This window comes from Lithobates pipiens, unplaced genomic scaffold, assembly GCF_037356315.1.
Source record: "Lithobates pipiens isolate NorthernLeopardFrog02 unplaced genomic scaffold, aLitPip1_a1.2 Scaffold_70, whole genome shotgun sequence".
NCBI classification, from domain to species: Eukaryota; Metazoa; Chordata; class Amphibia; order Anura; family Ranidae; genus Lithobates; species Lithobates pipiens.
In genome coordinates, this window is record NW_027507893.1 from 213030 (window position 1) to 228210 (window position 15181).

Consider the following 15181-nt stretch of genomic DNA (forward strand, 5'->3'; position numbering starts at 1 on the left):
TGATATATGCAGCTAAAATGGAAAAATGTGTCTATTCTTTCGGCCATCCTTGTACTGTATTCTCATCCATCAGCACAAGTATATACATCTGGCCTTCTATCAAAAACATTTACTATATCGAATGGAACCCATCAAGGGTGTTCTCTTTCCCCATCAATTTTCAATCTAATGATTGAACCACTGGTGGAAGCAATTCGCCCAACAACCTCTAATATCAGGATTTCAAACACGTACTACCTCTCACATCATTAATTTGTTTCCTGATGATGTAATACTTTTCTTATCTCACCCTTTGAAATCATTACCTGCAGCACATAATCCTAAATAGCTTCAGCAATATCTCATACTAGAAAAAAGCTGGTATTCAAATAATCCGCCCCTATTCAAATGCCACCCACTGCGCCTAGGGCAAAAAAAAAATGTTGTTTTCCCTATACTCAAGCTGCCACTCTAAAATCTTGCAGAATGTAGCTGATATTTTTATTTTTTTGTTTCAAATAATTTTATTAATATTAGACAGAATATTGACATAGAGCGAGTGACATATACATAAAACAGGGTATATATCTCGATCATAAATTCCAATTCAACAATAGGATTACTTACTACTACTATAAAGGGAACTAGTAGCAGGTGAAACAAAAATTATAACGAACCCATTTGTACAGCGAGATAATGTGCCCACGTAAAAGTTAAAAGAATAACATGAGGATCATATAACCCCCAAGAGCAACTTGAAACATATGCGAAAAATATATGGGAGCCACCTAGTCCTGAAGTGGCATCTGTTGTATATCCTCTGAGTCTACAACTGTACACAAGTTGTCCAAGTCTGTTCACATAAGACCAGAGGAGACTTGATCTAGGCAGATCCACAATGATTTGGGATGTAAGGGGAGACGTGTTTAACTGAAGACTATAGAGGGTTCGTAAAGATCATGGGGAATGGTGAATACCTTAGGGCCTTAAGCCGTTCAAATGTTACCTAACTAAGTGAAAAATTGCGAAACACATGGTGAACTATGGCTATGAGGATGAGTATTGTAGAGTGTGGAATCCTAAGTTATATGTCAATGTAGGGTATAGATGGCAAATATAAGACTAAGAATAGAGAAAGAAAGAAAGAAAGAAAATGGGGGAGGGGGGAGGGGTGTCATGAAAGGGATGAGGAGGTGCAGGTGGGATGGAGTGGGGGGGGGGGGAGATGACTAAGATAAGATCTGCAGATGTGAGGAGGTATGAGGGGGGAGAAGGGGGGGGGGTCTTTGGCTTGCCCCCATCATAAAGTAAAGGAGAGGTGTGTCGGGACTGAAGGGCTGAGCACAAAATTACGAGCTAGTTGCCATATGCGACAAATATTCCTGAGAGGTCTGAAAGTGAATCCAGCAGGCCCACTTCGTGTTGTACTTGGATGGGGTGTCCCGGGAAATGTTAATAAGTTTCTCCATTTCCGAAACTTTTTGAATTCTGAGAAACCAATCTTTAATGGTGGGAACTCGGGGGGATTGCCAATGAATAGGAATGCATTGCTTGGCAGCGTTTATTAGATGCATTGTCAACGATTTGTGGTAAGTGCTATGTGATAAACTGGAATGGTGCAAGAGAAATTGGGCTGGAGTAAATTCTAGTGTATAGGAAGAGATTTTTTCTGTAAGGCGGTGAACTTCTGTCCAAAAATTATGAATGGATGGGCAGGACCACCATATGTGTAACAATGTTCCCTTGTCCTGATTACATCTCCAGCAGGTCTCAGAAATTTCAGGTTTATATTTATGGATTACTACCGGAGTATGGTACCATCTGGATTGGATTTTAAATCCATTCTCTTGAGTGCTCACATTAGAGGACCCTTTATGTATGGTGACATGAATTTGCTCCCACTGGTCATCTGATAGTGAGATGGACAAATCCCTTTCCCGTTTCTTGCAAGCTGGCGTGTCATTCGCTCTAAGTTCCGCGAAGAGCAAATTATGTGTAGAGGAGATGAGGTGTGTTTGGGGGAGAGTTTGAGTGCAAAGTGTTTCGAAAGGGGACAGTTGTCGGGAGCAACTGAAATTTTTGTCTAATTTCTGTAAATATGAGGCCAACAGAAGGTAAGACCAAGGAGGAATGAGGGCATCCCCCGTCTGGGTCCCAAGCTGAGTTCTGGTTTGTAGTTTCCCGCCCCGGAAGAATTGGTGGGCCCTGATGTGAGTCGAGGCCAAATAGTCTGCTAGAAAGTCTTGTTTCATTCCGGGTGGGAAGTCGGGGTTAAGATTCAAAGGAGTCAGGGGACCCGGGGAGGATGAGATGTTTGATCGTTTGCAGATGCGGTGAAAACATCTTAAAGTTGGGCCTATGAGAGGGTGCTGTAGCAGGCTCGGCGGGATGAATCGATATGGAATCCACGGTGAGGATGCTAGAGATAATTTCGTAAATGAGGCTTCTAGGATTATCCAATCTTTACTGGTGGCGTGCACATTCCAATCCACTATCCTGGTTAAGTGCGTTGCAATGTAGTAGTTATGGAGGTTTGGTAGTCCTATTCCCCCCAGATTCTTTGGTCGTGAGAGTTGGTCATAACTTATTCTGTGCTTACGATTGCCCCAAAGAAATCTGGAGCAAAGTTGTCTATAATTTCTAAAAAAGGAGCTAGGAATGTGGATAGGGATCGTTTGGAGCAGGTAAAGCATTCTCGGAAGGGCATTCATTGGGAGCTGCTCTCCCAAACCATGAAAATATAGGCTTGTCCCAACCTTTGAGATCATTGATCAATTGATTCAAGAGGGGTATAAAGTTTTTAGCATATAGATCGGATAATTTGGAGGGGATCTGGATGCCCAGGTATGTAATGGAATCATTCTTCCAGTGGAAAGGGAAATTTATCTTACATTGGTCAACTATTTTTTGGGGTAGAGAAATGTTTAGTGCAAAGGATTTAGATAAATTAACTTTAAGATTCGACAGGTATTGGAACTGTTGGAATTCTGAAAGCACTACCGGGAGTGTGATCAAAGGATTTGAAAGAAATAACAAAATGTCGTCTGCAAAAGCGGCATATTCCTTGTGAGGGGACTTAATGCCTTGAATGTTGGGGTTTCCTGCTAATTTACAGAGGAAGGGTTCAAGAGTCAGGACAAAAAGGATGGGAGATAGTGGGCATCCCTGTCTTGTTCCATTGAGGATGGGAAAGGCGTCCGACAGAGTGTGGTTGGCTCTAACTTTTGCAGTTGGATTATCGTATAATGCCATGATTAGGTCGATCAAAGGAGGCCCCAATCCAATCGCATGGAGCACTGCTTTCATATATCTCCAAGACACTCTGTCGAACGCCTTTTCCGCGTCCAGAGAAAGGAAAAATCCTTTCTGGTTGGTGCTGGTTATAAGATGGTGTAAGTTTATGGCTTTACTAGTATTATCCCTGGTCTCTCGGCCAGGGATAAAACCGGTTTGATCCTGGGAAACAAGGTATGGGAGAAAAGGGAGCAACCTGTTTGCTATTATTTTAGAAAAAAGCTTGATATCTGAATCGAGGAGGGAAATAGGTCTTTAGTTGCTGGGTTGGGACGGATCCTTCCCTTCTTTTGGAATGACAGCTATATGTGCTTCCAGCATTCTTTGTGATATGGGGGAGGAGGGAGAGATAGAATTAAAGGCTTTGAGGAAAGGCTTCCTCAATGAGTCTGAAAAGGTTTTGTAGTAAACCGCGGGCAGACTGTCTGGGCCCGGGCTTTTCCCGGGTTTCATATTCTTAAGTGCTAGATTCCATTCTAGGGGGGATATTGGGGATTCCAATCCCTCCGAAGCTTCAGGTGAAAGCCTAGCTGGTGCAAATTGGGTGAGAAAGGAGGAGATAGCCTGTTCATGCATTAAATGAGCATCTGTCGCACTAGCAGAGTTCTGGAGATTGTATAGTGAGGAGTAATAGGTCTCGAACTCTTTGGCGATGTCTCTGTTGTGAAGAAGTAAATCGCCCAAGGGAGAGCGCAGATGATGGATAACGTTCTGGTTTTTTTTCTTACGCAGGGCTTGGGCAAGAAAGCGGCCACTTTTATTCCCGTGCTCATAAAAGAGCTTTTGGGACAGGGTAACATTTTTTCTAAGGGCTAAGTTCAGGGTCTCATTGATTAGGACTCGAGTGTCAGTTAATTCCGTCAGGGTATGTTGTGCCAATGTTAATTTATGTTGTGCTTCCAACTTCCTTAATCTGGTAAATAATTCAGTGAGTCTGGCTTTACGTTTTTTCCTGAGTGTTGCCGAAATCAATATCATTTTGCCCCTTATTACACATTTATGTGCCTCCCACTGAGTCATTTCGGAAACGTCCGGGGAATCATTTTCTAAGAAGTAGTCTATCAGGCATTTATTCAGGTCACTTTCGATTGATTTGTCGGCTAAGATAGTGGGGTCCAGTTTCCATATGAATGTGCGTTCGCTAATCTCTGGGAAGGTAAGTGTCAGGGAAATGGGGTGGTGGTCGGATAATGTCATGGGTTCAATAGTTGCGGCCTTAATTAACGATAGGTCCTGTTGCGACAAGAAAAGATAGTCTATACGAGAATATTTGTCGTGGGGAGCGGAAAAGTAGGTGAAGCCTTTGTCTTTGGGATGCGAAATGCGCCATGTGTCGTGTAAACAGAGATCCTGAAGGCAATTCCTGATTTGTTTGAGTGTTCTGTAAGTAATATGTGACTTACCTGACGAGGTGTCCAAAAGGGGTTCGAGGGATATATTGAAATCACCTCCTAGTATCAGCATTCCCTCCTGAAAGGAAAGCAGTTGCTGAGATATAGAACGGAAGAAGGGGACTTGTGAAGAGTTGGGGCTATATATGTTCGCTAGGGTGATGGGTCTATTTTTAAAGGTTCCTTTGAGAAAGACAAACCTCCCTTGCTCATCTATAAGAGAATCCTTAATATTGATTGGTGAGTTTTTGGAGATAAGGATAGAGACTCCTTTAGATTTAGTAAGAGGGGAAGTGGCGTGGTAACCATGAGGAAAGTGGGGATTTGTCAATTTCGGAGTGCGTTTAGAGCAAAAGTGGGTTTCTTGTAAGAAAACCACATCTGTTTTGGCTTGTTTTGCATAGGATAACAATCGGGAGCGTTTTTCTGGTGTGTTCAGACCCCTAACGTTTAGGGAGAGGACTTTAAATGTAAGGTGGTCCGAGGTGGGGTGGATTCGTGGCATGACGGTTTGGGAAAAGGCCCAAGGGGTAGTAGGGAGGTAGAGACAGGGGGACGCCAGAGACCCGCGCAGGCAGAGGGTGCATTAGGGGGGGGGAGGGAAGGGGGGGTAAGAAGAGAGAAGATGGGGGAGAGTTGGTAGAGAAAGGTAGGTGGGGAGGGATGAGTATGTAGTTAGAGGAGAACAAACGGGAAATGAGGGGTACTAAAGCCTCCTAAAGAGGGGGGATGTGAGGACAACCGGTTGGCGGGGTTGACCTGCAACCCTGCGCCTTTTGATGGGAGTAACCGGGAAAGGTCAGTGAGACTACCAGAGTCCCCTGCGTGGGAGGGTGAGTGCTGGGTACGAACTGAGAGAGGGGGCTCTATGTCCTGTCGAGGCTTCAAAGGTAAGGGGTCAGGAGGAGTTGTAGGTAGACCAGGACCCGGGAGAGCATAAGCTCCCCCTCAGACTGGCCCACTCACACATCTGAATCCGACCATGGTGAGGTGAGTTTGATGAATTGCTCGATGCCACAAATAGGTAAACATAGTCTAGACTTACATTGTTTTAACCAAAAGTTCAGGAGAGGGGCAACGGTGAATGTCCCTGAGGAGGGATTGTCTCCCTGGAGGATGTGGCAATTAGAGAGAATAGAAGAAATCTACGCCACGTTGTCATACGAAGGAGGGTTGAGTATTGAATGGGTCACCTTGTGTGTCTTTCAGTTATAAATCAATGTGAGACTAAGTTCCTGGGACTGGGAGGTGGTGTAAGAAGAGAAACAAACTGACCACATAGCACTTATTCATACAGTTTCCTTAGCCTATTTTAATAGGTCGCTGCCCATCTGACGAACATGGTTAAAAGAAAATAACATATCTAACTTATAAAAGCTACTACAATAACAGAGTTGCCCGCATAACTTAAAGTGTTGGAGATATAAACTTTTAACAAAGAAAAAGAAAAAACTTTTTATATATCTTGCGCGAGACTGAAGTTTTGGTACGCACTAGGTCTGGGTCAAACCCCCTATAATGCTGCCACTTGCCAATGTGTACTGTGCTGAGGTGGAGGAGGTCATGCTCAGGTCCGGGCCCCAGCAGGTGTTGGTAAGCCAGGAGGTATGCTTGTCTTCCAAAGGAAGTGGGGAATACTACGTTGCTAATCAGGACAATCAGCAGTCAATCCCGAACGGGAGATCCACTCAGATGTCTTTGAGGCGGAGAAAGAAAAAGAAAAGGAAGCCCCCTCCTGAGCAGGACCTCCTCTGTACTTGCTATCAATACTAAGACCAATACTCAATACTAAGACCCGAACCTCAGCTTCGCCCCCTTCAGTCAGAGAAGACCCCAGGTCAATAGAAGGAATCCGTGAGAGCCTAATCCCAACATGAACAGTTAATGACTAGAGAATTTCTATGGAGAAATGAAGCAGACAGTTAGAAGAGAAAAGTGGGAAAAAAGAGGGAAAAAGGAAGATGGGGGAGAGGGGGAAGGAGAAGAGGGAAAAGAGAAGAGCGGTTAGAAGCCGGTGATGAAGGAGAAAATAGATCAGGGATGCCGGGAGGTGAGGACAGGCAAAAGACACGATGCGTAGGCTATTGAATACCACTTAAAAATTGTTAACAGAAGATGTACCCGAAAATCAAATCTGACATATGAGTATAGCTGAGCAGTATCAAAAAGTATTAAGCTCGGGGGTCTGTCACAACCTTTCTGTGTCCATCTTGAATGACCCAAAGTCAGTTGAGTTAAATAAGTTCCGGTAGGATAATTGCCTTCACAACTTTGGACTATCAAAAGGGGGGGTGCAGAGGAAGGGGGGGGTGGGGTAGGAGAGGGAAGAGGAAAACAGGCTAAGTGATCGTGGGGCTGCAGGATAAACCTGGGGTCGTGGAACCGTGTAAAGGGAAATGGAGGGATGACTTGGGGGACCTTGGAGAGTCTGTGGGGTGAACAGATTGAACAGGTCAATACACCATCTGAGACATTGGATATAACAGGGTCCGACCCACACCCCGAGCATCAGGGTGTTACCGGGAGCTTGAGATAAGGAGAATCAAACAGGTGTCAAGCGGCAGGGAGTGAGTCCCAGTACCTTGGAGTCAGATGGGAGCAGATATGAGCAGATATCAGTGTTGAGACGACGAATTCAGTGAATCCGGGCTCTGCGATGCGCCGGTGAAGCCGTGGGGCTACCATTCCTTGGAGCTCCAATATCTTGCGGGGGCGACTGAGGAGGTAAGGGGTGGGGACAGCGGCGTCCGATGCTGAAATTGCCCGCTTTCGCAATACCGTCCATAGAAAAAGCTCGGGTGAGTGTCGAAAGGCGGAAGTCGCTGTACCAATCTGGCAGTTCCACTGGTGGGATGTCTAGCGTGAAGAAGAAGTGATCCAGGTCTGAGAATTGCCGTTTTGCCGTGGTGAGATGCCGTTAAGCCAAAGGGGAACTTCCACCTGTAAACAATGGATCTAGCTCTCAGGGAATCTAAAAGTGGCCGGAGCTCCCTTCTCCTCTGCAAGGTGATGCCCGATAGGTCTTGGTATATTTTGACTGTAGCGCCCTGTACCGTGACCTGGTTATGCGTTCTGGCCACATTTAGAATTTGCTCTTTAAGCTGAAAGTCCAAGAGGCAGCACACAACATCCCTTGGGGGGTCTGTCTCTCTCCCTCTGGGCCGCAGTGCTCTATGTATACATTCAAAGCTAATCTGAGTGGCAGGAGGGCGATCAAGGATCTCATTAAACAATATGGCAACCGTTTGTGATAACTGGGAAGGTTCAATGGCCTCTGGAATGCCTCTTACTCGGAGATTGCGGCGCCTTCCACGATTGTCCAAGTCCTCCAGGTGCCTGTTAATATCCCTGAGATGTATGGCGTGGGATTCTGTTATCTGTTGGACTTGGCATAGGGCCGTGTCTTGCCTCGCTTGTACAGCTTCTACCTCCTCTACACGCAGCGTCATGGCGTGTATGTCAGACCTCATGTCTGATATCGCCGCCATTAATGTGCTTTTGATGTCCGCAGGGACACTGCGGAGGTCATCTATATTCACTGCTGCTGCCTGGCCGTGAGGTCGGTGAGGTCGGTCAGTAGCCGGGCTCGCCGCGGCTAATGCCTCCGGTCTGTTAGGGCTAACGCTCTGGGATCTATGGTCCCGCTCTTCCGCTTGGGAGGCCTGCATCCTACCTGAAGGCCGCGGTCGGAATATCTCCGGTATTTGTCTGGCGGAGAGGTCGTCTGAGCCCCTTGGCGAACGGGACCGTGTAGCGGAGGTAGCTCTGGGTGTCCTCACCATGGCAGGGTAAAAAATAGGATGAGATCGCTGAAGTAGCTGGCCTCAAGGACGGGAGCTCCAGATCTAAGCGTACATCTCGGATCGGATCCAGGCCACGCCCCAGTAGCTGATATTTTAACCTTGAAATATAATATAATATAATATATAAGGAAAATATAGTGGCGCTTATATCATAAATATAAATACTTATTAAATGTAAATTCAAACAATATATATATATATATATATATATATATATATATATATATATATATATATATATATATATATATATATATATATATATATATATATATATATATATATATATAATGACCCACCCTGTGACAAGTGAACATAAATTGTGTCAAAGCACAATATAAATTAATACAAAAAAATGTATATGAAGAATATATTTTAAAAAAGTGTCCAAAAAAAATTCCTTATAAATGTAGTGTCTTCTTATTTCATCCACCACACCAGACAGTGATAAGAGACTCCTCTCCCTTAAGAAAAACACACTCACCGACTATACTGCCTATACATTCATATCAGACTATAAACACTTTAAAACCACACAAATGGTGAAACGATACTCCAGTAATCCACTGTGTATATTCAGATCACTCCGCATGTAAAAAATAAAGGTGCTCCAATAGTGAAAAACAGTATGAACCACTTTATTGCACAGACAAAAACTTCAACATTTACACTCACATTCTTAAAATTCCAAAGACAGCAAAACTATACAAAGGCACAGCAAACTTCTCAACTGGATAGCACAATATTGGGCTGCGGCAATGAGTAAGTCAGTGTATGACGAAACATGTTGGGGGCGTGGCTATACGGCAATCATCACCAGTGACGTGTGACGCTTGAAGCCGAACTAGGAAGTGGTGATACGAGACTGTGTCCAGGACGCTGAGGGGGGTTGAGAAATATGAGAGATACACTTGCACACCTCGGGTCCGCCGTGACTGCAGCCCAATATGGATAGAGGTTTACTATTGGTAGACCAGCTCTTGAATGGCACTGTATTGAAAACTATAGAGATACTAAAGCAAACTCATGGTTTTACTAATGCACATGAATTTACATTTATCCGCATAGGGAAAATCTAAACATCCATCTGCTTACAACTTACTGCATCAAAAGTTGGTTTTTGAGAAAACACATTCAAGCCTTAAATGAGAATCAGACCTTGGACAATCTTTCTCCCCCCTCCCAGTGGCTTTCTGCCTTTAAATCTATTTACTCATCTCACTGCACCAACCACTGGGAACTGCTACAAAAAAATAATTACTGGATGGTATTATACTCCTTACCAACTGTCCAAATTCTCCCCACAGAACTCCGCCTTATGCTGGAGAGGCTGTGGCAGACAGGTACCCTTTACCATATATTTTCCACCAGATTTTTGCACTGTGATGACCCACATTCTTGCTGCCGCAAGAACGGTAGTAGCCAGACACTGGAAAGCTTCTCAAGCCCTTAAATCAGAAAGTCTTATGTCTAGTCCAAATTAATTACTCTTATGAAAAATCCCAACCTACCATTACAGGCAAGAGCCAATTATTTGACAGTTCTTGGAAACCATGGACAGGCTGGTGTCACAAATGATCCTGATAATCCTATATATTACCCTTTATTCCTCTCTGTAAAATCTTAAGACCTCTATTCTCGTTTGTATTTAGAGTGAATGAATAGTATATTTATATATTTATTTACATATTTATATATATGAGTATGAATTAGTGTATGAATTTTCCTGACATGTTATTTCCTGCCTTCGTTAGAATAAAACCACCTATATTTTCTTATTTTGTTTTGTATCCTGCATTTTCTCTTGATACTCAATAAAAATGTATTGAAATTTTTTAAATTTTTTTGTAATATATATATATATATATATATATACACACACACACACTATATACAATATGGGGGGAGGTTGCTATTTGTTGTTATAATTTTTTTTTTTTAAAGACTTTGTGAAAATGCTAGAAATTTGCAGTGTGTATGCTCAGCATAACCTACTAACTGTAGCTATCTACTAATATAATAACAATTTACAATTGCAACAATGATAACAGTAATAATTATGTGTTGTAATATGTAACACTTTAGACATGAATAGCAGAACTGTTTAAAAAAAGTTTGTTAATTTTTGTGACTTTTGTTTCTTTTTCTAGCCAATTACCAATCACAATCCCTGGATGTTGCTGTATTTTATCTCCTTCCTACTTATTGTTAGTTTCTTTGTACTCAACATGTTTGTGGGGGTAGTAGTAGAAAATTTCCATAAGTGCCGTCAACATCAAGAAGCAGAGGAAGCCCGAAGACGAGAGGAGAAGCGCCTGAGACGCTTGGAAAAAAAAAGAAGGAGTAAGATTTCTTCCTATCTTCTTCCTCCCACCAAATTAATAACCCTAAACCAATCTAATATTTAAATGCTGCTACAGGAAGCTGCCAACATATATAATGATCTCTGCACCATCTATTAAATATTAAAACAAAAATATGTAGCGCTACCTGTTAATAATTAATTAGTTACCACACTAACCTACCTAGTGAATATATGAATAAATTAATATATAATAAATATATGCAAAATAATGTGCAAAATCAGCAGAATCCAACCATGTGCAAAATATTACTGATAAATTGACTGTTAGTGCAAAACCACACATAAAGTGTGGTAATCAATCCACATTGGCATAAATATGTGCAAAAGCTCGCAAATCCACAAATAAAGTGCAAATAACAAATAGGAAAAGTACATCCAGTCCCTTTGAAAAAGTCACGTGTTTGTGACGCAACGCGTCAGAGAGGAGCCAGGTGTTGATTCATCACTTCCGGTCGCGGCCGAGACTGGAAGTTCTACACGCGAAACTGCTGTATTTTATGTAAGTGTGGATATTATATTTTTTATTAAAACATTTTGGATATACTACACGTGAGTCCCCTTTCTCTCCCCCTTTTTCTTGCAAAATATTTTATTTTGTTCAGAAATGAAGTAGTACAGAGATACTGAAACATCAGATAGAGCTAAACAAGCTCAAGTAACAACAAAGATAATTCGAAAAATCATATAACAGTAAAGTCAATCTTAGAAGCCTGTTGAGGAGGTTTGGTAGCGGGACAATAATGCAGGGAGATCTGAACTAGATAGGTTACCGTATCTCCTATTAGAGGAGGGGACCTCAAAGGGGTTCTACCGGAAGTAACAGTTAAGGCTTCTTAAAGTGAGGTAAGAGATATATAGTGATGGCCGAACGGTTCGCCCGGCGGTCGTTTCGCGGCGAATTTCCGACTTTCGCCGTCCGCGGGTTCGAACGCCTTTTTCCGTCGTTCGCCCCGGCGGACTTACGTGTTTAATGTATACAAGAACTTTAACCTTTCGTGACACGTTTATCATGTGTTACAGGACAACCAATTGAGACATGACAGCTCATGGACACTTGGACATTCCCCCTAACCTATAAATACACCCGATCCGGTGGCCATTTTACATTCTTTCTTCTGTCACTGTAGGGAAAGGATCCTGTGTGGAGTAGGGACAGAGAAAACGCTAGCTATTTGGTACACAAAAGTTCTTTTCAGGACTGGTATAGGTGTTAGGTCAGCAGCCTGAGTTTCTTTTGTCAGTTTAGATAAAGGGACAGAGCGCTGTATGCTGCTATTTTAGGGACAGCTCAGCCAGATTAGTCTTTCTTCATCATCATCATCATCATCATCATTAGCTGTTACTATCAGGTCCACAAAAGAGCTGTTCCAGCTAATCGTTCCAGCCTACTCTTTTTTGCCAATTTGTATAGGGACAGGCAGGAAGCAGTGTGTCAGGCAGTGAGGATAATTTTAAAGACTTGCTGTTACTATTAGTTCCACAAAGGTTCTTTTCAGGACTGGTATCAGTGGTACGGTAATAGGCTTGTACACGTATAATATTCTTTCTTCCAAATATAGAAAGAATATTATACTTGACTGCTGCCCTTCTGCTGCAGTCTGCTAATCATTCACAACTCACTTGTTCCACAAAGCTCTTTATCAGGACTGGTAACTTGGTCTGTCTAGGGTGCTACGGTACATAGGCTTGGGTGCGGTACAGTCTGCTGTTCTGTAAGGACCGCTATCGGTCCACAATACATAGGGTTGCCGTGCACTACTGCTGACCGCTGCCCTATACTGCAGCAGTCCTTCATTGGTATAGGGACTGACGTACAGTCTGCTAATCACTAACACACAACCTGCTTGGTCCACAAAAGTTCTTATAAGGACTGGTAACTTGGTATAGGGTGCTACGGTACATAGGCCTGAGTGCGTTACAGTCTGCTGTTCTGTAAGGACCGCTATCGGTCCACAATACATAGGGTTGCCGTGCACTACTGCTGACCGCTGCCCTATACTGCAGCAGTCCTTCAGCGGTATAGGGACTGACGCACAGTCTGCTAAACACTAACACACAACCTGCTTGGTCCACAAAAGTTCTTATAAGGACTGGTAACTTGGTATAGGGTGCTACGGTACATAGGCCTGAGTGCAGTACAGTCTGCTGTTCTGTAAGGACCGCTATCGGTCCACAATACATAGGGTTGCCGTGCACTACTGCTGACCGCTGCCCTATACTGCAGCAGTCCTTCATTGGTATAGGGACTGACGTACAGTCTGCTAATCACTAACACACAACCTGCTTGGTCCACAAAAGTTCTTATAAGGACTGGTAACTTGGTATAGGGTGCTACGGTACATAGGCCTGAGTGCGTTACAGTCTGCTGTTCTGTAAGGACCGCTATCGGTCCACAATACATAGGGTTGACGTGCACCACTGCTGACCGCTGCCCTATACTGCAGCAGTCCTTCAGCGGTATAGGGACTGACGTACAGTCTGCTAAACACTAATACACAACCTGCTTGGTCCACAAAAGTTCTTATAAGGACTGGTAACTTGGTATAGGGTGCTACGGTACATAGGCTTGAGTGCGGTACAGTCTGCTGTTCTGTAAGGACCGCTATCGGTCCACAATAGATAGGGTTGACGTGCACCACTGCTGACCGCTGCCCTATACTGCAGCAGTCCTTCAGCGGTATAGGGACTGACGCACAGTCTGCTAAACACTAACACACAACCTGCTTGGTCCACAAAAGTTTTTATAAGGACTGGTAACTTGGTATAGGGTGCTACGGTACATAGGCCTGAGTGCGTTACAGTCTGCTGTTCTGTAAGGACCGCTATCGGTCCACAATACATAGGGTTGCCGTGCACTACTGCTGACCGCTGCCCTATACTGCAGCAGTCCTTCATTGGTATAGGGACTGACGTACAGTCTGCTAATCACTAACACACAACCTGCTTGGTCCACAAAAGTTCTTATAAGGACTGGTAACTTGGTATAGGGTGCTACGGTACATAGGCCTGAGTGCGTTACAGTCTGCTGTTCTGTAAGGACCGCTATCGGTCCACAATACATAGGGTTGACGTGCACCACTGCTGACCGCTGCCCTATACTGCAGCAGTCCTTCATTGGTATAGGGACTGACGTACAGTCTGCTAATCACTAACACACAACCTGCTTGTTCCACAAAAGTTCTTATAAGGACTGGTAACTTGGTATAGGGTGCTACGGTACATAGGCTTGAGTGCGGTACAGTCTGCTGTTCTGTAAGGACCGCTATCGGTCCACAATAGATAGGGTTGACGTGCACCACTGCTGACCGCTGCCCTATACTGCAGCAGTCCTTCAGCGGTATAGGGACTGACGTACAGTCTGCTAAACACTAATACACAACCTGCTTGGTCCACAAAAGTTCTTATAAGGACTGGTAACTTGGTATAGGGTGCTACGGTACATAGGCTTGAGTGCGGTACAGTCTGCTGTTCTGTAAGGACCGCTATCGGTCCACAATAGATAGGGTTGACGTGCACCACTGCTGACCGCTGCCCTATACTGCAGCAGTCCTTCAGCGGTATAGGGACTGACGTACAGTCTGCTAAACACTAATACACAACCTGCTTGGTCCACAAAAGTTCTTATAAGGACTGGTAACTTGGTATAGGGTGCTACGGTACATAGGCTTGAGTGCGGTACAGTCTGCTGTTCTGTAAGGACCGCTATCGGTCCACAATACATAGGGTTGCCGTGCACTACTGCTGACCGCTGCCCTATACTGCAGCAGTCCTTCATTGGTATAGGGACTGACGTACAGTCTGCTAATCACTAACACACAACCTGCTTGTTCCACAAAAGTTCTTATAAGGACTGGTAACTTGGTATAGGGTGCTACGGTACATAGGCTTGAGTGCGGTACAGTCTGCTGTTCTGTAAGGACCGCTATCGGTCCACAATAGATAGGGTTGACGTGCACCACTGCTGACCGCTGCCCTATACTGCAGCAGTCCTTCAGCGGTATAGGGACTGACGTACAGTCTGCTAAACACTAATACACAACCTGCTTGGTCCACAAAAGTTCTTATAAGGACTGGTAACTTGGTATAGGGTGCTACGGTACATAGGCTTGAGTGCGGTACAGTCTGCTGTTCTGTAAGGACCGCTATCGGTCCACAATAGATAGGGTTGACGTGCACCACTGCTGACCGCTGCCCTATACTGCAGCAGTCCTTCAGCGGTATAGGGACTGACGTACAGTCTGCTAAACACTAATACACAACCTGCTTGGTCCACAAAAGTTCTTATAAGGACTGGTAACTTGGTATAGGGTGCTACGGTACATAGGCTTGAGTGCGGTACAGTCTGCTGT

At 44.1% G+C, this 15181-nt stretch overlaps 1 protein-coding gene across 1 annotated transcript in view; it reads left to right on the top strand.

Annotated features, from left to right (window-relative positions):
- The window catches only part of LOC143959324 (voltage-dependent T-type calcium channel subunit alpha-1I-like), a gene marked incomplete at its 5' end in the record, with an annotated part of 1279315 nt that overhangs the window by 126242 nt on the left and 1137892 nt on the right, over nucleotides 1–15181 (top strand). The window contains one exon of the mRNA XM_077468009.1: nucleotides 10618–10810. Coding sequence (XP_077324135.1) covers nucleotides 10618–10810 — 193 coding nt within the window. The remainder of the gene's footprint in view (nucleotides 1–10617; nucleotides 10811–15181) is intronic.